This window comes from Acipenser ruthenus, chromosome 10 (genome assembly GCF_902713425.1).
Source record: "Acipenser ruthenus chromosome 10, fAciRut3.2 maternal haplotype, whole genome shotgun sequence".
In the NCBI taxonomy this organism is placed as follows: Eukaryota; Metazoa; Chordata; class Actinopteri; order Acipenseriformes; family Acipenseridae; genus Acipenser; species Acipenser ruthenus.
The window spans coordinates 18,923,944-18,950,117 of record NC_081198.1 but is presented as its reverse complement, the minus strand read 5'-3'; the positions used below and the strand labels follow the sequence as shown (position 1 = coordinate 18,950,117).

The window sequence follows — 26,174 nt, the reverse complement described above, 5'->3', positions numbered from 1 at the left end:
CCCTGACCAATTCTCTCATATTACTGAATTACAAATGGTACATTGAAATTTCGTTCTGTTTGATATTTTATTTAAAAACACTGCAACTCAAAATCAATTATTGTAAGGTGACATAGGTTTTATGTTGGGAAATATTTTTAAGAAAAATAAAAAACTGAAATATCTTGCTTGCATAAGTATTCAACCCCTGTGCTGTGGAAGCTCCCAGTTTACACTGATGAAAGAAATTGCTCTAACGAGGACACAATTACCTTACCATTGGCCTCCACCTGTGAACCATAAAGTTGCTGTCACATTTTCTGGATAAAAACCCCACTGTTGAAGGATCATTGGTCAGGCTGTGAATCTGAAGGAAAATGAAGACCAAAGAGCATTCTACAGAAGTTAGAGATAAAAGTAATACAAATGCATAGATTAGGGAAAGGGTACAAAATAACATCCAAGTGTGTGGATATCCCAGTGAGCACAGTTGGATCAATAATCAGGAAGTGGAAGCTGCATCACATCACCCAGGCACTGCCAAGAAAAGGCCGTCCTTCAAAACTCAGCGCTCAAACAAGAAGGAGACTTGTGAGAGAAGCCACAGAAAGGCCAACAATCACTTTGAAGGAGCTACAGAGTTCAGTGGCTGGGAGTGGAGTAATGGTGCACCAGTCAACCATATCAAGAGTTCTGCATAACACTGGCCTGTATGGGAGGGTGGCAAGAAAGAAGCCGTTACTCAAAAAGTACCATCTGAAAGCACGTCTGGAGTTTGCCAGAAAGCATGAGAGTGACCCAGCTGCGATGTGGGAAAAGGTTTTGTGGTCAGATGAGACCAAGATAGAGCTTTTTGGCCAAAACTCAAAGTGCAATGTGTGGCGCAAACCTAACACTGCCCATGCCTCAAGACACACCATCCCTACAGTGAAGTATGGTGGTGGCAGCACCATGCTGTGGGGATGCTTCTCATCAGCAGGGACTGGGCATCTTGTTAAAATTGAAGGAAGAATGGATGGAGCAAAATACAGGGAAATACTGCAAGAGAACCGCTAAAAAACTGAAGCTCGGGAGGAAATTCACCTTTCAGCAGGACAATGATCCCAAGCAACATTGGAGTTGCTCAAGAACAAAAAGGTGAATGTCCTACAGTGGCCCAGTCAAAGTCCTGATCTCAATCCCATTGAGAATCTGTGGCACTATTTGAAAATTGTGGTCCACAAGCGTCGTCCAACCAACCTGAACAACCTGGAGCAAATCTGCCAAGAAGAATGGGCCAAAATCACTCCGACACTGTGTGCAAAGCTGGTACATACTTACCCCAAAACACTTAAAGCTGTTATTGCAGCGAAAGGTGGCTCTACCAAATATTAATGTGTGGGGGTTGAATACTTATGCAAGCAAGATATTTCAGTTTTTTATTTTTCTTAAAAATATTTCCCAACATAAAACCAATGTCACCTTACAATAATTGATTTTGAGTTGCAGTGTTTTAAAATAAAATATCAAACAGAACAAAATTTCAATGTACCATTTTTAATTCAGTAATATGAGAGAATTGGTCAGGGGTCTGAATACTTTTGCAAGGCACTGTATATAAAGGTAAAAGTGACATTGTTTTGTAATTAAGTTAAATTAGGAAATAGAATCGGCTCAAAATAAGTTTAAAGGGAGGTCATGTTATCAAAAATAAAACCTGAAAACTATAAGCCCTAAATATAATGCACCATCGTTTTCTTAAAATTTTTAAACGACTCTTGTTTCCAGCAAAGGATTGTTTCAATAGCGACTCGAGTTCCAATGTTCCAATGTACTCGTACATGTGTATATGCAACACTTTCAGCTATGTTAATATATTTATATAGTCACCGTGTTCTTGTTATATTTAAGTAGGCTATGCTTAAAATAGCTTTAAGATATACAAAAGAAACTATAAATGTCCAACAAATGAATGTACACAGACTGCGAGTTGAGGTGCAGTCATAAATACAGGCAATCAAATGGCATCTAAAAGTGAAGTTTCACCAAACACCTTTTGAAATGTAAATAGTGGTCAATTGTCTGAGCGAGTGCTTTGCTGACTTTTGATTTAATATTACAAAATAAATCAGAGGGAGATCAAGTTGAACAAAAAAAAATGTATATGAATTGCAGAATTAAAAATAAATGTTCCATTAACAATTACTTTCTTTGCTTTGACTGTCTTGCAGGACACTGTGATTTGGGACAAGACCCCCGCCCTCCTCCTACGGAGCGCATTTATATTGTCCTTAATGTTTAGTTGAAGTTAATGTTCTCGCTGATTCAGCACCAAAAAGCCTTTCATAATTCCCCACCACTTCTTCTGCTAACACATTTAGCTCCTGGTCTGTAAATGTTAGATTGCTCACTCATTCTTCCTTGGTCGCTGTCATTGTGACAAACACAGAACAGTACTTACCTTTTTCTTTTGAGTGTCCTTATATAATACAATGTGTGTAAACCTCATGTATAATTCTGCATATTGAATTCTGCATGCTTAATTCCGCACGTTGTGACAACTTGCAAATTAATCAATTAGTGTGCTTTATTCGTGCATATAATTAGCTTAGTTAATAGAGCTATCGCTGGTTAATTTTTGCGCGTTGTGTGGCTTCCCCCTGCCAAGCGGTAATTCTGGTCATTTACAGCTGTTTAGTGTATTTCACCTTGTATTTAAATAGCTAATTAGTGATATCCACATTTTGATAAAGCAGTTAACCTTTCCTTGTTCAGTTTTTAGTAAATTAATCATACTATTTTTCAAGGTTTTTTTTCCACATATTTCAGTATCAGTTTTTTTTTACTACTAAAACTGTAGAAAAGAGCTGTAGACAAACACCACATGATTCTATTATGTGATGATTCCACTATGTGATGATGCTATTATGTGATGATGCTATTATGTGATGATGCTATTATGTGATGATTCTATTATGTGATGATTCTATTATGTGATGATGCTATTATGTGATGATTCTATTATGTGATGATGCTATTATGTGATGATTCTATTATGTGATGATTCTATTATGTGATGATTCTATTATGTGATGATGCTATTATGTGATGATCCTATTATATGATGATTATATTATATGATGGACATATTGTCAACTATTAATTGACATATTTAGTTTTCTAGAAATATAATTTTTTAACCCAACAATGGGCTTCATCCTCTTGAGTATATTGACAATCTCTTTCATATATAGCAGCTGGTTTACGATATAGGTCCCCTCCCCATGTGACTGACCAGGCGGCCGGTAGCTCCGGTGCTGCTGTCTGTGCAGCTCGGCAGGACCCACTCTCTCCAGTGAGTACTCGTCCAGCCACAGCCCGTTCACACGCTGGGCTCCGATCGTGGAGAAGGAGCGTTTCATCGAGCTGCTGTCTGTCATCACCTAGAGCACAGGGGCACACGTTAGCAACAAGGAGTCACTGGGACCTCCCTCCACACAGCACAGTCAACAACAGAGACACTGGGGCCTCCCTCCACACAGCACAGTCAACAACAGAGACACTGGGGCCTCCCTCCACACAGCACAGTCAACAACAGAGACACTGGGACCTCCCTCCACACAGCACAGTCAACAACAGAGACACTGGGGCCTCCCTCCACACAGCACAGTCAACAACAGAGACACTGGGGCCTCCCTCCACACAGCACACTCAACAACAGAGATACTGGGGCCTCCCTCCACACAGCACAGTCAACAAGAGAGAGATACTGGGGCCTCCCTTCACACAGCACATTCAATCCAGACAGAGCTCCAGTCCGGCACAGTTATGTGTAGTTTCTTTGTTATTCTCAGTTACCTGTGGTTCCACTGCTAGTCGAGGCATGGAAGAGGCTCGTAGTGAAATGCCCCGCCCCGGCACTTCCAAGGGGAGACACTGTCTGTTACTTGGGAAAACCTGCCTAGGCAACTCCCTCCGCTCGGACATCTAGAAGAGAAAGAGAGTGGGCTGATTCACTAGAAAAGCCTGCTTTCACTCGGACAGCTACACAACATCAACCTATTGCAATTAACTAAACGTCCAAATTAAAACAAAGATACTGTAGCTATATATTTCAACCAGCATACACTTTGTAAAAATACATTCAATAACTGTGTTGACTATTGTACTAAAAAGAAAATTAGATACACAATTAGACAAATGTTTTGAAAAGGCTTTCATAACACGACAGACACTTCTTCACGTAGAACCACTTGACCGAATTTCTTTTGAGAACTCTGATTGTTTAATGTTATGGGTGGACTAAACTGACACCTCTGTTCTGAATCCTATCTCATTGTGGGTCTTAAATGTATGTAAACTGGACACCAGCGCAGAGACTGGAGTGCCGGAGACAGATGAGAGGTGAGCAGAGTGAAGGATTAGAGCCAATCTCTTACCAGAGTGTGGTGCTCCTGGAAGTCTTCTCTCCTGTGGAGGTCGGGAGACCTGGGACTCACAAACCTCTCCTGAGGGGACAGGGGGCTGAGCGCCACGAATTCTCCCCTGCCATTGCAGACAAGCAGAAACACATACTCACTCACTGTACAACCAAGGACAGGGCAAGCCTTCCAACACTCTCAGCCAACCTGACCATTTCATAACTGCACCAGATGAAGAATTTAATATGAATCATTTTTCAGAGGAGGTTTTAATATTGTTTATAATGTTTATGATCAATATTTCTGTTTTTAATATAAATAAGCGTGAATTACAAAACTACATACAGTAAAACCTGTACAATCTGTCGTCGTTTGGGATGCCGGAGTAGACAGTGTGCTGGATTAGAGCGTTACTGTAAAAAATCTAATACTGCACCTAAAAACGTTAAATCACAAAACTATTTGAACACTTAAAAATATATATATATATATATATATATATATATATATATATATATTACTGTACATACAGTATAATAAACACAATAAATGCCTCAACAAAATATTTACCTGTTATTAGCACAGCCTGTTTAAACCATTACCACTGAAATGCATTCCCTTGTTCAAACTGTACCTGCATGCAGTATTCAGGTGCTTTCTGCTGGCATTCAGGTTTTCTCCGTGTTGCTTTAAGAGGCATCTTTTCTTTTAAGAATGTCTGAAACTGTTTGCCTTACAATTTAGACATTTGCACTTAGCTCTTTTTGTGTTGGTTTGGGTAACTTTCTGCTTTTTTGGTATACACAATTTTTCTACCAAGGGATAGCTTGTTGTATGGATGTTAAACATTGTATTTGCTGTTTAATAACTGCACAGTCAGATTTCCGTTGGTTTTAGACAGACAAGTCTCAGAAACCATGCCAGATTCCAGAATAGACAGGTTCTGGATTGTAGAGGGTACAACACCATTCATTTCAATAGCGATTTGATCAAAATCTGAATGCTGAATTAGAACATCACTACATGCTCCTTCCCTGCAATCCACAAAAAATGATCTATTACAATATTTCAAATGCATACCTAGTTAAAGTACATTTTCTACTGACCTAAAGGAAAGTATGGCACTTATAAATAGCGAGAGGTCTGAAATTAAAAGCCTTGGTTAGTCAAGGGCCATTCCCTCACTTTCCTTCATTGCACAGACTGAATTGGAACACCCTAAACGCATTTGCCTTACCTTTCACAAAAGGGAAGTGTGTAGTGCACTAAATAGTATTTACTTTGAGATACTTCTGGATACTAATAAGATATCTGGAGCCCACAGTGACAGCACTGTAGTGCAGAGGGAGTCCCGTTCACGCAGATTTGATGATCTTGGCTCGGGCCCGAGTTAGTCAGGGTAGAAAGCTGGCTGGGGTAGTTCACATAATTGCCCTTCAGCACCCTCTACTGGCCAGACACCTGCTGAGTCCAGATGGGTACTTTCCAGGTTGAGGCAACTTGGGCATTTCAAAATTTGGTAGAAAAATAATACTAAAAAAAAAAAATAATAGGAGAGACACCCTTACAAATGGCTCAAAAAGAGAGCACTGAGCCAACAGTATCTTCAACCAGGTCAACTGCGGTGATGCAAAACCTAAAACTAGATACTGTAGCTGGGGTTTCTGTATAGCAGACCGTTGATCTGACTTGAGATTTCCTCAGCCTTGATTGAATGCATGTGAATACAAGAAGGGTACAGAGCGTGACACTCACAGGCCAGTGCTGGGGCTGTGCTGCAGGAATGGCAGAGCCTTGGCGCTGGAGAGGATCTCCTGAGGGAGGGACGAGGCGTCCATGCGCTGGAACATTGGGGCATGTTTCTGAGGGTGGAACGGCACGAGAGAGACATTTAAACAAGCCTCATACATTCCACACCACCAAGCTTAACACAGCTTCACATTTTCTTTTGACATCTTTGTTTAAGCATTTTACAGCTACATTACATTCAGTTATTGATAAAAGAGAAAACCCTTTGGTGCAGCAATCAAATATAGACTTTGGACAGGATATCAGAAACCTGTCAAATCCCCATCACTTACAGATGTGTATGTAACAAATTACATGTAAGAAAGACAATTTCCTACCAATGAGCATCTACTTCCTGTCATCAGTGATTTCTGACACGTTACTGAAGGGCACACACTGTTACAACCTATTATTTTATTTATAAATTAATTTATTTTTAAATTTAGTGTGCTCAATTTGTTTACCCCAGCTTTTCTCCACAATTTGAAATGTCCAATAATTTTCCCCTCACCGCAGCAATTCCCCACACTGCTCAGGAGACCTGAAGGTTCAGCGGGCGTCCTCCAATCCCACGACCGAGCCAGCTTCTCTTTTACACCCAGGAACTCGAGAGTAGATGTCAGCAAGCTATCAACCTCTGGAGGACAAAGGCCAGCCCTACAGGTGCCCACTTTTGAGCTCACTGGGTGCCTGGCCAGCAGGGTTCGCTTTAGTGCGATGAGGAGAAACAGCCAGGACTTGCGAGGCACAGCCAGGATGGGCTTTTATCAGGTAAGCCACTCACAGTATTTTTTTTTTTATATGTTTGTCATTGGCACATTAAGTGAGAACTCTCATCAAAAGCAATTCCCCCTGGCTCATCAAAAGAGTGGTGTGCTTAATAATCATCCTCAATAAATCACAGTAAGCAACCACATGTCTATTTACAAGATTAGTTGCAAAGAGATCCGAACTGGACCCTGCGTAACCAGGAAGTGGCAGTGCTATTTTTAGTAATGTAGTGTATCTTCTGATTGAGTGTTTAAAGTTATAGGTGGATTTAACTGACATCTTGTTTTCTATCCAGTACCTGCAATCTTATTCTTGGTGGATTTTACCTGTCTGCTGATCTCCAAGGCAAGTTAAGGTCTAATTCAAGAGAGGTTTTATAATGTTTGCATGTTCTATATACTTCAAATAAAGTGCCTACAATCTTATTCTTTGTAGATTTTACAACTTTGACAGTGCTCAGTAAGGCTGCTCTCCTCATTTGGAGGCCCTATAGCATGAGCAGGCTTCTCTGACCTGCTCCTCCAGCTGTTGCCTCTGTTTCTTGGCCTTGTTCAGTTTATAGTAGTCCATGATCATCATGGCTGCGTAGATCTTCCCGATGGTCAGGTCGCTGGCTATGAATCATATTAAACATCATACAATAAAATCACAGCAGCGTTAAATACATAGAATGTCCTTCCTAAGTTTCATCACAATCGTATTAGTTAGACATTTTTTTTAAATCCATGAATCAGAGCATGAGAACAATCGATTACATGCCTTATAAATCCCATAAAACATGACATTTTTGTACACCCACACATTAAAATGGTAAGACATGTAAGAGTGTGACTATGTAGAGGTGACCCTGCTATAGCATACCCCTGGCGGTGATAATAATCCCCAGTGAGCCGGAGAGCTCCCCTTGATGTTTGGAAACACAGCTGAGTCACGCTCCTCCTTGCCTGCCCTTGACTCACCTTTATGTATCGGAACCAGATAATCCAGTGACTTCTGTGAAAGGTGAGGCCAGATCAAACTGATGTCCTTTTGCAACTCTGCATCCATCTGCTGCCTGTCCTCTCCACCTGAGAGGAATTCAAATCAGAGCACACAGGCATGGCTCAGTAAGCGCTTCTCAAACGACTTACACTACAGATCCATTTTGAAATGATTTGGGTCTGCAGAGCCTAATATACTCCTAATCTAAACAGCAACTAGAGACATGTATTCCAGGGTCTGCAGCCACAAGTTTTATGATCATTTATCATGATGCCACTACACAATACACAGAGAGGATTGGCAAATCTTTGATGACTGGTATGAGTACTTTCATTTAACACGTGTTCTTGAGAATCAATTGGTGAACTAATGGTGTAATTGTACTAGATTTTATCAAGGGTGTCTTTACGCCTTGAAGACAGGTTTGAAACAGGATGGGCAGCTCATGGATAAGTGGGGGTTTACCTAAGAAATTAGGTTTTTCCAGCACACAAGCAGTGTGTTATTGTATATGTTCTTGTATATTAAAAAACCAACATGTTTCAAATAAACCTTGACACAGAATGTAGGGTGTTTATTCATGTCTGTTTGTGTGTCTGTTTTTTACCTCTTGCAATGTTAACTTCAAGGGCTGTTCTTATAAGTGCCATCAAAGTAGAGGTAAAGTGTACTGTCATCTCCTCATCGACAGGCATGTTCATCAGCACCAATCTCTGAAACAGAGAAAAGCAATCAAACCATTCAGCACACCACCCCTAAACCAGCTGCCATCAGGACCCCAGATACTTCCTATAGTGGGGATCAAAACCATTGAAATGGCCAGTACATTTATTGTGAGTCAACTGTTATTGTTGATTAAAATGTAAATGATAATGTTAACTGCTGTGAACTAATGTGATTATATTTATAACCCTGTGATCTAAGACTGTATACTGTACGTATTTCAAAACTAATACTGAAAATGAATACAAAAATATGGTGTACTGTTAACCACCTCTATAAGTACTAGCATTGTATCTGAGATCAGGTCATTTATAAGAAAAGCCATCCATAACGCTCAATCAGAACAATATGGTAAAACTTTAAGACTTAACGGTTGTCAATTTGTTTCTCATAGTTTTACCTTACAAGGGAATTCAACTGTATCTTTAAGTTTAACACAATTTCTCCATCAGAACTGCATAGCTTGCTCGTATTGCATTTTATTGACTATACCTGAATACAAATGAACTCCTTGCAGTGAATGCAGTTAATCCTGTCGTGCTATTGATACGATCATTTACATTTTAATGAACTATCACTTGGCTCAACAGAAATCAATTGCACCTTAAAAGAGTAAGTAGCAGGGTTCTGAGTGTTATAGGTCCCCACATGTTGCTACAACTGTTTAAATAACATACCCGTCATTTTTCTTTTCATTGTTAACATCCTGACAACTTTTTACACTTAGAACTTTAAAGTCAGTTTCAAAGCTCTTTTCAAAATGTCCGCTCTAGTGCACTGGGGTTTGAGATCTGTCCTCTAAATCACTGTAGGAAGAGCAATTTAAAAAAAAAAAAAACATAACAAGTGGTCTGGCTTTTCTGTTCCATACCACATCATAAAACATATTGCTGTCTTACCTTTTTGATAGTGTGGGTAATAATCCTTACACTTTACACAAAAGAGCTTTGAAACAGACTTTAAAGTTATAAGTGTAAAAAGTTGTCAGGATGTTAACAATGAAAAGAAAAATGACAGGTACGTTATTTAAACAGTTGTAGCAGCACGTGGGGACGTGTAACGCCCTATTTTTTGGAACCCCGCTACTTACTCTTTAAAGAACAGTGGGGAACCATATCCCTTTGGATGGCCCTAGTATGGAATTTGTCTGGTGTAACCCTCAGTACCACAACCTAGAATCACAGTACAGAACAGCATCTCATAAGAATTGACCATGCAGAGTTTCAGGAAAACTGGACAGGTGATACCCAAGATATAGCCATAAAACAACCAGAAGGTTTAGAAATCCAGGTGATTCATTATGTAAACCAACGAGAAACCAGAACGAATGTGACAATGACCAAGATTCTGATAGCCACAGACTTGCTTAGGAGTGTTCATACCAAGTTCCAATAGGATGAACAGCTGCGCAGGTACTGTGTAAGTAAACATGCAAGTGTGACAATCCGGTATTATGAATTGCGGGTGTGTTTGTCTGGAGAAGCCTAATCAAACTTTGTTCTTGAAGATGGTGTTGTGATAGCATAGGATGTGATGGTCCTTCAATCAACTCTGCAGACTGGCCCTACATGCCCCCAAATCACTGGAACTCACTGGAACAAAAATCAACAAAATCACTGGAACCACAATGTACTTCATACTGTCACAACTTCCACTAGAGTTTCAATCCCCATGCTGTTCAATGGGGATTTTATTTGAGAATGCAGCACATATGCTTGTGTAAATTAGGGCTGCACTGGCAATGTCCACTATGGGCCACTAGGGGGGGGGGCAGTGGAGCAATGTGGACACTGGAGAGCACACTGTGTGGCAGCTACAAAGTTCCAATGTGCTCTCTCTCACTCTCTCTGTTGTTTAGTCCTCAAGTACTAAACAACAGTGTGGAGTAGTGGTTAGGGCTCTGGACTCTTGACCGGAGGGTTGTGGGTTAAATCCTCAGTGGGGGACACTGCTGTTGTACCCTTGAGCAAGGTACTTTACCTAGATTGCTCCAGTAAAAACCCAACTGTATAAATGGGTAATTGTATGTAAAAATAATGTGATATCTGTATAATGTGAAATAATGTATAATGTGATATGTTGTAACAATTGTAAGTCGCCCTGGATAAGGGCGTCTGCTAAGAAATAAATAAATGAGTACATTTGACCCTCTGTACCAATTTCTCCCTCGGCCCTGTCTAACACTGCACACTACCCTCCTAGCACAGCTCTGGAGATGAAGGGCTCAGGAACCACAGGACTGGCATGCACTTGTAGAACTCAAGTAACAGTGTTGACTGAAGTATTGTCCTGTGATATAGTCAGCCGGGCCGACTGCTATTCCTAGGGTGATATATTGAATATTCTTTGCCTGTTGCTAAGGTATCTACCAAGTATTAGTGCCGGTATAATCGCTAATTCAATATCACAATAACACGATTCTGATCAATTATCACGATTGTCAGTATTGTAGTTATCACCATATCATGTAATGATTCATATAGTAAATCCACTCTATATCGACAAATAGGCTAACAAATACTGTAAAAACCACACCCTCGTTTTATCGTGGGCGTCAGGGTCCGTTTTCTCATTTTTCGTATAAAGCAGCACACCGTTTTAATTCGTATAGCGGAGGGTAATTGCTTCTCATCAACTTCAGTCTCCAATTAATTTTCATGAGTCCTCCTCTCCTTTCTCAAATGCACAAACCCGCTGCATTGAAAGAATCCATTCCCAACATAGGAGGCTTGTTGCTAGGGAGCTGACGTCACTGCCTTGTGGCTTTTGCTAGTACATTGCTGCCACAAGTGAACGCCTCGTTGGCTAAAATAAAAACCGCTTCAGCAAGTAGATATTTAATTTGCTTTGTGTTATTGTGCAATACGTGTGTATATGATAACAGTACGATATTAATGCTTTGTTTTCAATTGTTTTGTATACTGTTGTTTGTGATGTGCAGTACAAAATAAAACGAACAGTAATTCTAAGTGCCTATGTACTGTATATTGCAGCTAAGGCATATGCAATTAGACAGTAAAAATGGGGAGCCAACTCCAGGACCGCGATATACCCGAATCCGCAGTATAGCGAGGGGCGATATAACGAGGGGTGGGTGTATTTAAAAATGTCCTGTGACTTAGATTATTATTATTATTTATTAGCAGACACCCTTATCCAGAGTGACTTACAATTGTTACAAGATATCACATTATTTTTACATACAATTGCATTATTTTTAACCCTTATTATTTTTACATACAATTACCCATTTATACAGTTGGGTTTTTACTGGAGCAATTTAGGTAAAGTACCTTGCTCAAGAGTACAGCAGCAGTGTCCCCCACCTGGGATTGAACTCACGACCCTCCGGTCAAGAGTCCAGAGCCCTAACCACTACTCCACACTGCTGCCCTTGTGAAATGACCCCAGATGGCAGTGTCCATCTATCAATGCAAGCACCTTGCCATTTCTAAAGACTCTCCCTTGTCATTCCTAAAGACAATTGCTCGCTTGGGGTATATCTACACATGCTGTGGCTTCTCTAGCTGATGTAGAGTTCCATGTTTTAGTACTGGCACAGAGCACGCCATAGGGAACACTTATTACTATACCAAGTTCCTATACCAAGTTATTCAATTTGAAGTAATTCTTATTGCTGTTTTTTCCGCCTCTACACAAACAGTCATTAAAAGGGTAATATGACTCTTTTCATGTTACAAGTCATTTTCAGGTAACTGCTTAGGTAGGGTGTTTTCTTTGCTGGTCACGATACATAGGTCTAACCTGCTAGTGGCTACAGTGCTGTACTGCTTATGGCTAGTCCTGATCCAATATAGAATGTAATGAAACATCACGTCTCACAAAGGAAGCCCTGCACCCTTGCGCATGCTTATTGAAAGTGTAAGAAAGACACTCCAAAAACTAAACTTAGCTGCTAAATCTGACCCATTGACATACTTGCGATCCAACTGCTTTTTAATAGGGTCCTGGACCTCAATGCAGTCTGACTTTCGATCACGTTCCAGGTTGTTTTGTGAAAATGTACTCGAGCTATTGCAGTAACATCACCGGAGTTCATTGACAATGGACTCACAACACAGAGAGATGAGTGGCAATACAAATTGCTGCTACTTCCTGGTACCCCATCACTTCCTGTGCTGTAGGTCACTTGGTCTGATTGTGACAAGACCATTGGACACAGATGACAATGATTTACCAGGAAGCAATGGCAACTTCAAGAGTTCAAGAGTTTGTATTTGAAATATCTGGCAAAGACTAGTGCAATAATAGAGCACATGTTGAATAATTAAAAATGCATAATCACAGCCTGAACTCAGAGTGTGCACAACTGTGGGCCAGTCCATTTAATCCTACCAGCAAAGGGTGTGTGTGTGTGTGTGTGTGTGTGTGTGTGTGTGTGTGTGTGTGGTGCTCTCTGACCAATAAACATATCATCATTATTTTACATTTAAAATGCATTTTTCTCAAAAGGCTTACTTAACATGTCTGTGTTTTATCAAAATGGGTTTTAGTCTTTAGATCAATACGCTTTTACCTGTTGCTTCTGGAAGTCTGTTCCCCCCTCTCACTGCTTTGAAATGAGTCGACCCCTAGCTCAGACTCCTTGCATACCTGCACAGGCAGGGACGCTGTACTGAACAGACCATGTGTCTATGTGTATATATGTATGCTAGGCTTCGCAGTGTAGGGCTAATGGATTTATTTTTTCTACCTTATAAGCAAGTTTGGAAGGACATTTCTTTCCGAGGCCTAGCGGTGGAGACATGTGCATCAGCATCTCGTACATGTCAGTGTAATGAATACGACCACTGGGGAGAGTTCGGGGAGCAATGCACATGAATAGGGAGGAGGAGGAGGAGGCAGGCATTCCCAGGGAGAGAGAGGAGAGAGAGAGAAACAGAACAGGAGAATGTTATTCAATGCAAGTCAGAAGGAAAGAGCTAATAAGGGGTCAAACAAATGAACCAAACCAACAAAAATCAAGTATTTCTATGTAGCCTTGGCATAGAAACCTCCAGAAGTCTAGGGATGTCCAGAGGAATGACTGGGCTGCTCGTGTGATCTCACATAGCAGGCATCCAGCATGCACACAGACCCCTCCCCATGCTACTGCTGCTGTCCAGTCATATCCCTGCACTTCAGATTGAGTTTACAGAGGCCGCTTACTGCACATAAAACTCAGTGCAGCTTCTGTTACCCTTGTCACACAATTATTAAATTGAATTAGTTCAAACTAAAAACCATGACAATGTAAATCCCTGCAGTTTGAATAGAGCTCAAAAGGTTTTAAAGTCATATATTTTCATTTCAGTTTTGTTCCTTCACTGTTGAGAAGTCCATTGCCTCCACTTGATTGACTGCAATGAAGTGTTTTGTAAACTAGATCCAGGAGATTTGATGGTTAGCAAGATGTTTACACTTGCTCCAGATTCCCCTCTGTTCAGAAATCTGCATGGGACACAAACATGGGACTTTGATATGTCAGATGTCAGATTATAGTACTGTGTGAAACTAGAGTGTAAAAAATGGTACTATATACCGTACTGTACACAAGGCACTACACACAAGATAATGTTAGACTTCTAGGCTTCCTGTCTCTGTCTCTATAGACAGCGCAGTGACACAGGTAATGAGATACTGAGAAGCAGCAGCATGTCTCTTTAAACTCAGTCCAGGCAGCTCAGTCATTCCTTTGCCCGGAGCAGCAGGCAGGTCTGGCTGGGGTGGAGAGGAGTGGGGAGGGGGGAGGGGGAAGGGGAGGGGGTGGGGTGGGAGGGCAGTGGGAGCCAAACCTTGCAGGCCACCCTGTAGGGGCAGTTCTTTCCAAAGCCCAGAGGAGGCGATATCGATCGCATTATTTTGTACATCTCCTTATAGTGAACTCTTCCACTGGAAAGAAAATACATGGGGTTAGGATCACATGGCGCCCTCTGCTGGGATAGACAAGAAAGCATATTCCAAACACTGCTTGCTTGAGACGGGTATTGCTGCAGAACGAAGGCTCCCACAGCATAGCTCTCGCAGAGTAGCTCACACAGGGTAGTGCTGCATGCGCAACTCGTAATAGACGTCATCATTATATGCTACAGCCCGATCAAATGATACGGATGATGAACTTACGTACTAAAACAAAGTTTATTTCATAACAATAACCTAACCCTCAACCTAAGGTTCGTGGGGTATTGGCCATGGATCACCAATTCATTCTCACCAGGTAATCACTGTATTCTCCCCCTCCCATACCCTGTTTATCATCAAGTGGTAGGGGTGTTGAGGGTGAATGAAGCCCGTCGTAAATTACAAGTTGCGCACGCAGCACTACCCTGTGTGAGCTATGCTGTGCAAGCCTTCGCCCTGCAGCAATATACTCTTGGCTTGCTTGGCTTGCTTGCTTGTTTGAGCGCTGGTGTGGACCACCCAGACACACACAGAAGCGGGAGAGTGTAAACCCATTTTTATCCACAGCTTCTCTGAGAGTTTTAAGAAACCAGGATGCTGTTGTACAGATGAGTCTGTTTTCCATTGCAATAGCTCCATTTAAAAATTAGTGTACAAGGGGCTTCCAGTATCCAGGACAGTATTTATAGCCAGTGTAACCCCACACAGTAGTTTACCATGTTTTTTTTTTTTAATATGCTTTACCATACCTCTCTGGGCTTTACAATGTTTACCATACCTCTCTGGGCTTTACAATGCTTACCTATGCTTTATTGTGCTTTCACTATACTTTTACTATGAGACATTTTCAGTCATCATACCATGCCCTGACTAGAAATCAGGGGTATAGCCTGAAAGTGGGATACTGAGTTACACAACGCAACACACTGTGCTGGACCTGGCAATTGCATTAGGCATAAATACATAGTATTGCATTGCACACATATAGCCTATTACATACATATGTATTCATAGAGTAGGGAGTGAATTAGGTAAATTGTGAACTAAACAGCCATAGTGGAGGTGTCAGTCACCGTGAGAGACACAGCAGAGGAATTTGGTAGCCAGAGTTGTCACATGATGTGCTCACATTGCCACAACTCCCAATGTGGCCCGTAGTGGGCACTGTTTCACTGGGTTCTCCACTTGCTTTAATTGTAAAGTGGTTTTCAACCCGATCTCCAGTAGCCTCAGCATTCTCGGTTTTTGTTTCAACCGGGAAATAGATATCTGTTTTAAACATCCTTCGAATGAGACGTAAAACTGAGGTCCTATTGTAAGTGACTCTGCAGCAGCAGTTGTGATGCACAGTTCACGCCCTAGTCCTAGTCTGTAAGTCGCTTTGGAAAAAAGCGTCTACTAAATATGTAATTAATAACATTGTTTTCCAAGGCACATTGTCACGGGACCTACAGACAGCTAACCTCTGGGGAATGACTGCAAAACACATTTACAAAAAAAAAAACCCAAAACACAAAAGGACTGGTTGAAACAAAAAGTTGAATTGTTGAGGGTACTGGAAGACCAGGGTTTTAAACCAGTGCATTACAGAATCCATTCCTGGCAGGATGTTGTAAACAGCTGATCGGAGCATCATCATTGCAAGGCCCTGGTGGAATTCTTGATTCCCGTTGATAAGCTCTTAAAGCTGCAGCAGCATTGCTCTTGTTGGCATAATAAAGGATACAAGGCTTATTCAGTGTTCCAAGGTCAGCATGTTGTCTGTGCTGGACTAACCAGTGCAGTACCTTTTAAAAATGCTGGTTTATGTAACTGTTTGTATATTAGGGACACACAGACACCGCCACCTATGGGCCACAGTGGGAGTCATCAATTCTAGCAACCGATTTCCAGTGCTCTCTCAGTGTTCTCTCCACCATTCTGTTTAGACCCAAGATGAGTTTAGAATCACCCTGTCTATACACATAACAAATACAACAAAGTTCTAGACTATTGCACACGACATATACAGAACATTTAAAATAAGCACTGTACTGGTCCCAAACACAGAGAGATTGGAGAGAAAGGTCCTGGATGACTGGATACTTGTACACTGCTAACCTGTGCACACTGCTGTCTGAAATCCAGTTTTAACCACAAATAAGGAAGAACATTACAGTGACTGAACTGAATGAGTGAGGATGATGGTGAGAATGAAGAACCTGCTATCAGACTTATATTAAGGGTTTCTACTGAGAATTGAAATGTTTCAGTAAATATCATTGGTATGGATTACAGTTAAAGACTGTCATAGTGTAGGTCCTTTCATACCAAGCGTGTTACGTCACAGCATCAGCATCCAGTGTAACATTCATTAAGTAGAATAAAGTACATCTTAAGGAGGCTTTCACACCAGCCACATAGTGTAAAACAGAAGGCGTCTAAGCTGTGTTCGTAAAATGAAACGGTATATATTTTTCTTCAATAATAAGAACGAGACACTTAGATTGTGAATGCTTGTTTCTGAGAGAGTTGAAAGGTCACACCACACAGGCAAGCACCTACAGTGTCCAAGAAACAGGGTTCAGAGAGAAGAAACACTAGAAAACAGAGAAACATCTCCTTTATCTACAGTTTGCAGGAAATAAAAAAGATCTAATAATAAGTATTAATCATTTTTTAAAGGTGTAACCTTACTTTTTGTTTAAAACATAAATCCGAAAGTGCTGTTTGTATATGAAGATCACAAGCGGGGGTTACAGTAACATCCTATCTGTGTTTGGAATTTCAACAATCAATCAGCAGGTAGGAAGCAAGTGTTCAAACAATTTTATAGATAATTATAAAGATAGTCGTCATTGTTGTGCGTCAGATGGGCAGGCACTTAACTTTTAACACTGAAGACGTACAGTAAAGAAAGACTGCTGTACAGTGTGGCAAAGATAACACTCCTCGAAACGGCAGACTAATCAAATGTATGTATACTAAATATTCATAACATTTACCTATTTTTATTTTAATAATATTTTCTGCAAAAGACACAGCGCTTTATTAAATAGTTATCATGCTATACTATTTCTATTAGAACAGTATTTTGTGCTGAAAGATACAAAAATATAATTCTGTTCTGTACACTGTTAAGAAAAAGTTCAGTGACAGCGCTTCAGATTGATTGATGCATCAGTAAGAAAGCAACTTGACAGCGCTGATGCTTTGACGCGACGCGCTTGGTGTGAAAAGACCTTCAGGAAGTAAGCTTGTGTTCCTAGCTTTACTGGGAACTTCACTTATTCCCACATAAAAATAAAAAAACCTATAGAATATACTGTAGTATTTACTGTAGAATGTTCCATGGTATTTTTGCAGAATCTATGGCATGTACTGTAGAACCATAGTGTTGTAGGATACTGCAGAACTGTTGTATTATAGTAGAAGGCTGGTGCATGTCATGGGAAACAGAGAGAAGGCTGGTTCGTTATTTGTCCTCACCATGCAGCCCGGTCATACTCTGCCCAGATTCGCACAAACTCATCCAGGTGGTGAGGCCCCAGGATGGAGGAGTCTCGAGTCAGGTATTCAAAGTTGTCCATGATGACAGCCACAAACAAGTTTAGCATCTGCAAAGAAGGACAGTGTGTGTGGACAAGTGCTCCTTTTAACAACATTTTTACAACTGCATTACACCAGCTTCTACTGCTTTCTGAATGTCTTGGGCATCTTTCCTTGTCTGCCACTAATTTATCTTAAAAATGCCTTAGACTACTGTTTATTGCTAACACTGTGTACATGTCGTGATATGTACCTTACTGTATATTTAAAAATATGTATGCATTGTTTGTCGATCATTTTTGTAAAATTGATTTCACCCCTGTATTTTCCTTCCATTTTGAAATATCTGAATGTTGCCTCATTGGTGTTGAAGACTAACCGGTGACTTCTGTTCACACTGTCAAGTCAATCATCTTTTTTCATCACCAAACTGAAGCAACAGGTATTACCAAGCTACAGAACCCTGGAGGCGAGGCCCAGCCTGGGATTTCTCCACCAGGATTTGTGGAGCCTTTACCAGTAGGGGTTGCTGAAGTGTAACTCTCCATGACCATGGCAGCACAAAGGCCATTGCAGCTTCCCTTTCCCTTTGGATACCCTTCCAGGATCGGCAACTCAGTGCGACCAGGATTGAAACCAGTGAGCTCCTGATCATATGACTAACTGGGGGTCCTACACAAAGATCATTTTGAATAAGGCAGCGTTTTCTAAATGGTTGTAAAGGCCAAATGCCATTTAACCTCCATGTTGTCGCAGCTGACCTTGAACTGGATATTCTGTGCAGTAAAACATTGGACCCCTTTTTGTGACGGATCTCAGTAGCTAAGGTTCACGGTTCATCAACTGATTCAGATTCAGTTATGTTAAGTCTGCCAACTGATGATGTGGAGCAAAACAGTAACTGGGTGCCTGAAAATATGAACAACAGTGAGTTTTGGCCTCCTTCAGTATTCTGGATGGAGGTCATACCTCGCAAAGTGACCCTATATGAACAAAATGAAATGTATAGAAACAATATGTACAGATCCAGAACTAGTGTAGAAGGTGTCCCAGCTAAACATGTCCAAGTATCTTGTAGGTATGAAGTCAAGACCATGGCGACTCACACCTGTGATGCAAAAGCACTGGAGAAAAGGACCTGTTGTGGTGTTTGCAGAACCAACTCGAGCTGAACCTGGCACAGAATTTGAATCCTGCTGGAAACGTGCTGATATGCTGGACATGTACTAGACGATTTCAAATATGAAATGTACTGATTGTTTTGAATGATATAGGCTTTCTGATATGAAAAATGAAATAGGGGTGTTTTGAAGAGAAAAACATGGATAAAGAGAGAGTATCCTTGTATCGCCAGTAGATGGCTCCCTTGCTCCATGAAATAGGTCAGTCCACTCATTGTTTCATTAGGACATTAAAATGACAATTTAATTTAGGTAACCTAGAAAGAGAGTTTTAAGAAAAAGTAGAATAACGATTTACTGCTTGCATGTCTTATCTTCAGAAAGCATGACGCTTGATAAAAAGGCACAAACTCGGCTGAAAAAAACAGACACTAATCCCACCTATAGATTTATGTTTCCAAGGACAAGATTAGAAAGGGACTTTTTGCAACATATTAATCAACACTGAAATTGACAACAGCCGAGGTCTTAAGAAAAACCTGTTTTGGCTGGATTTTGTGTGAACAGAGGACAGGGTCAGACTTAGTTCAGTCATTATAGTACTATAGAGGTTTAATGTATTAATACTGGCCTGTATTTAGATTTAAATAACTAGACCATCCATTCAAATCTTAGAAAGAATTACCAAAGAAATGAAATAATACAAATTCTAGGAGCAACTGTTAAACTGAAGTAAATTAATTAAAAGTACATCTTATAATGCCATTTGTAGTTATGAAAGAGGTTCAGTGCTAACTGACACTGTTTGTAGGTTATAATGGTCAAGGAAATAGAAATTAGACACAAAGGCCAGTTATTGCAAATAAATGATTAACCCTTTTATAGACAGAACAATATTTGAAACTAAAAAGATCTATTTGATTTCATAGGATTAATAATATGTTTTAAGTATTTTGGTCTAATAAGTAACATAATATTTAAACTGACGAGTGTTATAGCTTGTTCATGACTTTACTGTAGTGATAGAGGATTGTAGAGGTCGGAGCAGCATTTAATTTAATCAATTTAAGGATTGGTTCATTTTCTTTCTCCAACTAAATAAAAAGTCCTTTAGACATTATAATATTCATCAAATTACAGAATATAAAGGTATTATGCTATGTTCATCGTGTTAAGTTTGTAATAATATTTGTACCTTGTTATTAATCCATGTATTATTGTTTAAGAATATTTCTTTATGACAACTAACAATGTGATTAGTGGAAAGAGTCTGTGTAAAGCAGTTCTTTGACAGAAACTTCTGCCTAGCATTGAGAAGAGGGCCTCTTTCTCTTATTAAGATGTAAGGGCTATGAAAGAAAGGAGGGGGTCTTATTTGCCTTCCACTCCAGTAAAGCAAAAGAGAAGGTAATTAATCTTGGTAATCCTTGATTGTCCATAAGTTTTATGGGTTTGGAATTTAAGGTTTATAAAATTAATGGTTTAACACAGATAAAAAATATATCTTGAAACAATATGCAAAAATTATAGCGCAACAGACCTTAATAGGCCACATATCTGAAAAAGTGCTTACAATGATGTTTCACATTAATCACGGACATTAGCCTTGAAAAAAAACAGGGGACTGTGGAAATTTGCTTGTGTAAGCCACTCTCGAAGTCAGATAAAGGTCACAGCCTGGTTAATACAAGACTATTATTACCACTTAAAAACTCAATGAAACTAATTGACCTGACTATTGAATGAGGCAATCTTTTGTCAAATACTCTGTTAGACATTAGTATATGGAGTCAAAACTGACTCATTAAAAATATATTGAAACACAATATGAGGTTAAGAGAAACACATACTTTTAATTTAGCAAAATATAATCAATTAGAGATGATGTCATATTTTAAAAACATCTCTCATATATAACACATATAAGAAATAGTGTTTGCATGCACATATAACAGTAGTATTTTTTATATTACATTATAAGCCAGGATCTTGTGAACCTTAATTCACCTAACTTTTCAGATAAAGGAGGGGGTCGAGGAAACAAGGGATGAGATCATAGGTTTAGAATTGGACAAATATGAAGTCTTGAATTTATTGGTACATGACTCCACTTAATTCTGAAAAGTTGGCTGGATCTGTTTGAAAATTATTGTTTGTCAAAAAGGTAAGAACTGTCTAAACAGATTAATGATTGGATTTAATTGAGGCTTCTCATGTATTCCAATGAGGAGAAAAACCTATAAAACTTCTATGTAATCACAATGAACCACTACAACCATACCTGGCAGGGTAAAGTGGTCCATTTTCTGCAGACTTACACATTTAAGCTAATTGAACTCAGTTTCATCTGCTTCTTGAAGACAGTTCTGTTCTTTTATTTACGCTGCACTTCTTTGTATTGAAGGGTAAGCATTTATTCAATTATTTTTATCTCACATGTATTGAATGCATTGCTATAAGGGATCTGCACTATGTTTTAGAATTATGAGAGTGTTCTGTTGAATGTGCTGAGATATAGCAGTGGGTGCTTTAGGTGATGTGTTCTTGCGGGCCTTGCAAATACATATAAATGTATTGAAGTGTTAACGTTGATATCTGTTAAGACTGGGACTAGGACTGCCCAGATAGTCTGTCAGCTGGGGATTTGATGCAGACTGTGACTACTCAATCCAATATTTAGCAGTTAATAAACCGAATGAGTACTAATCATACTCTGATTTGTAAAACTTCAAATACATCAGTCTGTGTGAATTTCTTGATTGTTAAAAGTCATCTGGATATATTGCGGGTCCAGCGCATGAACATGAACCACTAGGAGTTAATAACATCTCTGTCCTCCTAAACGTCTCCCCTGAGTTTAAGAGTGTGTGCAGAGCAAATAAAAAGAGTACGTATGAAATCTGAAATCTCAGAATCATGACATTGTACAGCTTTGGATGTTTAAAATACTGATATTGGCTGAATACATTCCCTTATTCTTATACTCTCAAGGCAGAGGCCGGGTGAGATATGGTAGCTGCACACATTGCAAGCGGGCGCCTTATCCATTATGCAAGAGACGCATTCGTATGCATTCATGGTAATAGACCTTTAAACAACACTGCCTGCTACACTTGGACTTGGATAAGTGGTAGAAGTGTGTCATACATATGTCCAGGCACAGAGCTCTCCCCTACTCACCAGAAAGGAGCTGAAGAAGATGAAGGAGACAAAGTAGAAGTATGCAAAGTCCGTGCCGCAGGTCTCGCTGGTGACAGAGCTGCTGCTGCTGTTGCCGTTGTGGGTTTCACATGGCTTCCCTGCTGTGCAGGACAGCATGATCTCCTGCCAGGATTCACCCGTGGCACTCCTACATACACAGAGACAGACAGAGACCACACAGTCAGGCTGAGGAGAATAAGGGGGTGACTCCAATCATTTTACACTTACTAAATTGTGAGAACCACTGTGATAGAAACAGCAGGCAGGGTCTTGTGACTGAAAAACTTGAAACTGAAAGGGTCAGATCAACAAAGTAGAGTGAATTCTCATTAAAATGAACTCAGATTAAACTAATTTCCTAATACAACAAATTTTCTACATGGTCCGGGACAAATCTATTATTGCAAATGACTTCTTATAATACAAATTTACTTAACACAGATTTATTTTGTTATTTTGGGGACCCCTCCCCCTCGACGGAAGAAAAAATATAATTAAATGAATTGCCCTAGTTCAAACAGCTGAGTGTAAAGAATATTGAGAAATGTATTAACTTGCATTCAGATTAGCACCTCTGTTCTGTATTTTAATGCTGTTTTGAGACTACCGAGCCTATGGTGCATTTCGTGTTGCCATGGTGCTCATTTGACTTAGAATCCTTATAATACTGTAAGAGTTGCTGGTACCTTAAAATTTGTATTAATGAGAGCTGACTGTATATGCTATTAAAATTATTGTTAAATAATTTTAAAAGAACACAACATCAAATTATTGATAAAACCTAAGTGAAAACACACTGGTTTTGTGATAACATGTAGATTTAAATGGAAAGTTAAATCTTGTTTCAGGTGAACCGATTTTCACTGCGTTGTATTGCCAGTTTCTAAAGCAGCGCTGTCAAATCTTGATCCCTTACACATACATCATGTATATAATAAATTTACTGTTTTAGGTATTTTTTTTAAGATGACCCTTGGAAATAATCCTCAGATGAGCCTACTGTGCACATCTGTATTTTAAACGCACCTCCATTAAACCTGGTTAGCTACATCATCTCACAAGAGTTCAACATTAAACCTGGTTAGTTGCATCATCTCACAAGAGTTCAACATTAAACCTGGTTAGCTACATCATCTCACAAGAGTTCAGCATTAAACCTGGTTAGCTACTGAATCTCACAAGAGTTCAGCATTAAACCTGGTTAGTTGCATCACCTCACAAGAGTTCAGCATTAAACCTGGTTAGCTACTGCATCTCACAAGGCGATCAAAACCCAAGCGTGGCCAGATGCAGGCAGGGTGTTTTTAAACAGATCACACTTATTTTTTTTATCAGGTTTATATTTATGCCCAGATCTTTCATCATTGTCAAATCAGGAGAGACAGTACAATGGCGAGCCCCCTTTTTAGAGGCAATGAGAGCGTTAAAGAGGAGACTTTCAAACCACAGTAAGCATTGCCAATAGGAGGCTGTGTGGTCCAGTGGTTCAAGAAAAGGGCTTATAACCAGGAGGTCCCCGGTTCAAATCCCACCTCTGCTACTGAGTCATTGTGTGACCCTGAGCAAGTCACTTAACCTCCTTGTGCTCCGTCTTTCGGGTGAGGCGTAATTATAAGTGACTCTGCAGCTGATGCGTAGTTCACACACCCTAGTCTCTGTAAGTCGCCTTGGATAAAGGCGTCTGCTAAATAAACAAAAAAAAAAAAACTGCCAGTTTCAACAACTGGATATCCCAACACCAGTTGAAGGGGGGGTACAGTTTTAGTTGTTTTTTTATTTTTTTGATGTACACAAGCTCTGTGGTAAAGTGATCCTCTGCCCCCAATGAAAGCTTCAACTTGAGAAGTCTCACTGCTGGACTGGCTTAGCCTTTTCACAGCCTCTAAACTGATCCACTTAGTCTCTGTGAGCTGCAGCACAGTGTGGAAGCTGCCTCGTGTAATCTCACCTGAACAGAAGCATCAGCGCGCTGAAGAAGGTCCTGAAGTTGTTATGGTGGTTGATCTGAGAATTGTTCTGCACCTTGATGTTCCCAAATACCTTGAAATTGAGGCAACAGTTACTTTAATTAGATATTTAGTTTATTAAGGGATATTTTTCTACCCAATGATTGAAGCTAGGTACCAAAAAGGAACACAGATACATACATGAAATGTCAATTAAGTTCTCTTTCCTATACTACTAGAGCGCTCTGCAGTGTTGAGTGGAGCTTGCTTTCCTATACTACTAGAGCACTCTGCAGTTATGAGTGTTCTCTGTCCTATACTACTAGAGCGCACTGCAGTGTTGAGAGGAGTTATCTTTCCTATACTACTAGAGCACACTGCAGTGTTGAGAGGAGTTATCTTTCCTATACTACTAGCGCGCTCTGCAGTGTTGAGAGGAGTTATCTTTCCTATACTACTAGAGCGCTCTGCAGTGTTGAGTGGAGTTTGCTTTCCTATACTACTAGAGCTCTCTGCAGTGTTGAATGGAGTTTGCTTTCCTATACTACTAGAGCGCTCTGCAGTGTTGAATGGAGTTTGCTTTCCTATACTACTAGAGCGCTCTGCAGTGTTGAGTGGAGTTTGCTTTCCTATACTACTAGAGCTCTCTGCAGTGTTGAATGGAGTTTGCTTTCCTATACTACTAGAGCTCTCTGCAGTGTTGAATGGAGTTTGCTTTCCTATACTACTAGAGCTCTCTGCAGTGTTGAATGGAGTTTGCTTTCCTATACTACTAGAGCTCTCTGCAGTGTTGAATGGAGTTCTCTTTCTTAATTAAATATATGTTTGATAATCAAGCATCTATTCTAGAAGGTGGCTGGTTTCTTTAACAACCGTCTTGAAACGTTTAATACACACAAATCTTTAGTTAAAGTGTTTTCACTCAAAAACAATTTCTCTAGTGATGCGGTTACAGTGCTGAGAAGTAGTTCTGTAATAAAGAATCAGGGAATCATTGCTTACCTGCATTCCGATAATTGCGTATATGAAGAAGAGCATTGCTATCAGCAGGCATACATATGGCAGAGCCTATCGAGAGGAGAGACACTTTCAAGTGGGTTATATGGGTTAGAGCCCTGTGTTTTTCGCAAATATGAAATAACAATAATGCAACATATAAAACAAAAAAGAATTACAAAGCACACATAGAATGACATTTTTAAATTGGGAGGTTTATACAAAAAATAATTTAAATAAATACTTGCAATCGTAGTTGTCAAGACTCAGCCATTACCACAAAAGTGGTCTGAAGAGAAACGGAAGCTCTGACTAGCAGAGACATTTGTTTCTAAAATGCCTAAACCGTGCATTACAATTAAACAATTCTGCAAAGAATTTGAACATGAGGGGATGTATGCAGCTGACGGTGACAAAATAATAATGTGCAGATTTTGCAACTGTCGGCTGGAATGGGAGTCGAAAGATTCTGTTGTTAAGCATCATTAGCTGTTTATTCCTTTTGAGGAAAACGTGGCTTGTTTGCTTGTATTTTGTATTAGTATGCTAATTCTTTGTTTTATTTCAAGTGGTGCAAACTTTGCACTGGAGGAAATGCTGGTTTTGAATGAATGTGGCAGTGTGCCCCACCCCTGTGCGTATCTTTTGTGTTTCATGTTGTCTGTTATCTGTGAATATAGTGGTGCATGGGATATTACGGAAGCGTCCTAGTGCCAATTAAAAAAGTAAAAAAAGTATTGCCTACGTAGGACTTTATATCTTCTACGTAGGAGATTAAAATCAGATAAAGAATAACAATTGTTATCCGTGCTGACCTAGATCAGCACGATACTTGTAGT

The 26,174-nt window shown here is 39.9% G+C and overlaps 1 protein-coding gene across 2 annotated transcripts in view; it reads right to left on the bottom strand.

Moving 5' to 3' along the window:
- The window catches only part of LOC117406186 (voltage-dependent R-type calcium channel subunit alpha-1E), a 156,322-nt gene that overhangs the window by 6,468 nt on the left and 123,680 nt on the right, over nucleotides 1-26,174 (bottom strand). The window contains exons 32-43 of one of the 2 annotated variants that reach the window (XM_059031925.1): nucleotides 25,342-25,407; nucleotides 24,342-24,433; nucleotides 22,373-22,541; nucleotides 18,012-18,139; nucleotides 14,438-14,534; nucleotides 8,527-8,632; nucleotides 7,898-8,005; nucleotides 7,452-7,552; nucleotides 6,135-6,241; nucleotides 4,398-4,503; nucleotides 3,817-3,945; nucleotides 3,254-3,401 (exon numbers count right to left, since the gene is read on the bottom strand). In XM_059031925.1, coding sequence (XP_058887908.1) covers nucleotides 3,254-3,401; nucleotides 3,817-3,945; nucleotides 4,398-4,503; nucleotides 6,135-6,241; nucleotides 7,452-7,552; nucleotides 7,898-8,005; nucleotides 8,527-8,632; nucleotides 14,438-14,534; nucleotides 18,012-18,139; nucleotides 22,373-22,541; nucleotides 24,342-24,433; nucleotides 25,342-25,407 — 1,357 coding nt within the window. Of the gene's footprint in view, nucleotides 1-3,253; nucleotides 3,402-3,816; nucleotides 3,946-4,397; nucleotides 4,504-6,134; nucleotides 6,242-7,451; nucleotides 7,553-7,897; nucleotides 8,006-8,526; nucleotides 8,633-13,356; nucleotides 13,454-14,437; nucleotides 14,535-18,011; nucleotides 18,140-22,372; nucleotides 22,542-24,341; nucleotides 24,434-25,341; nucleotides 25,408-26,174 lie in introns of both variants that reach the window. The other variant, XM_059031924.1, reaches the window with a different exon arrangement.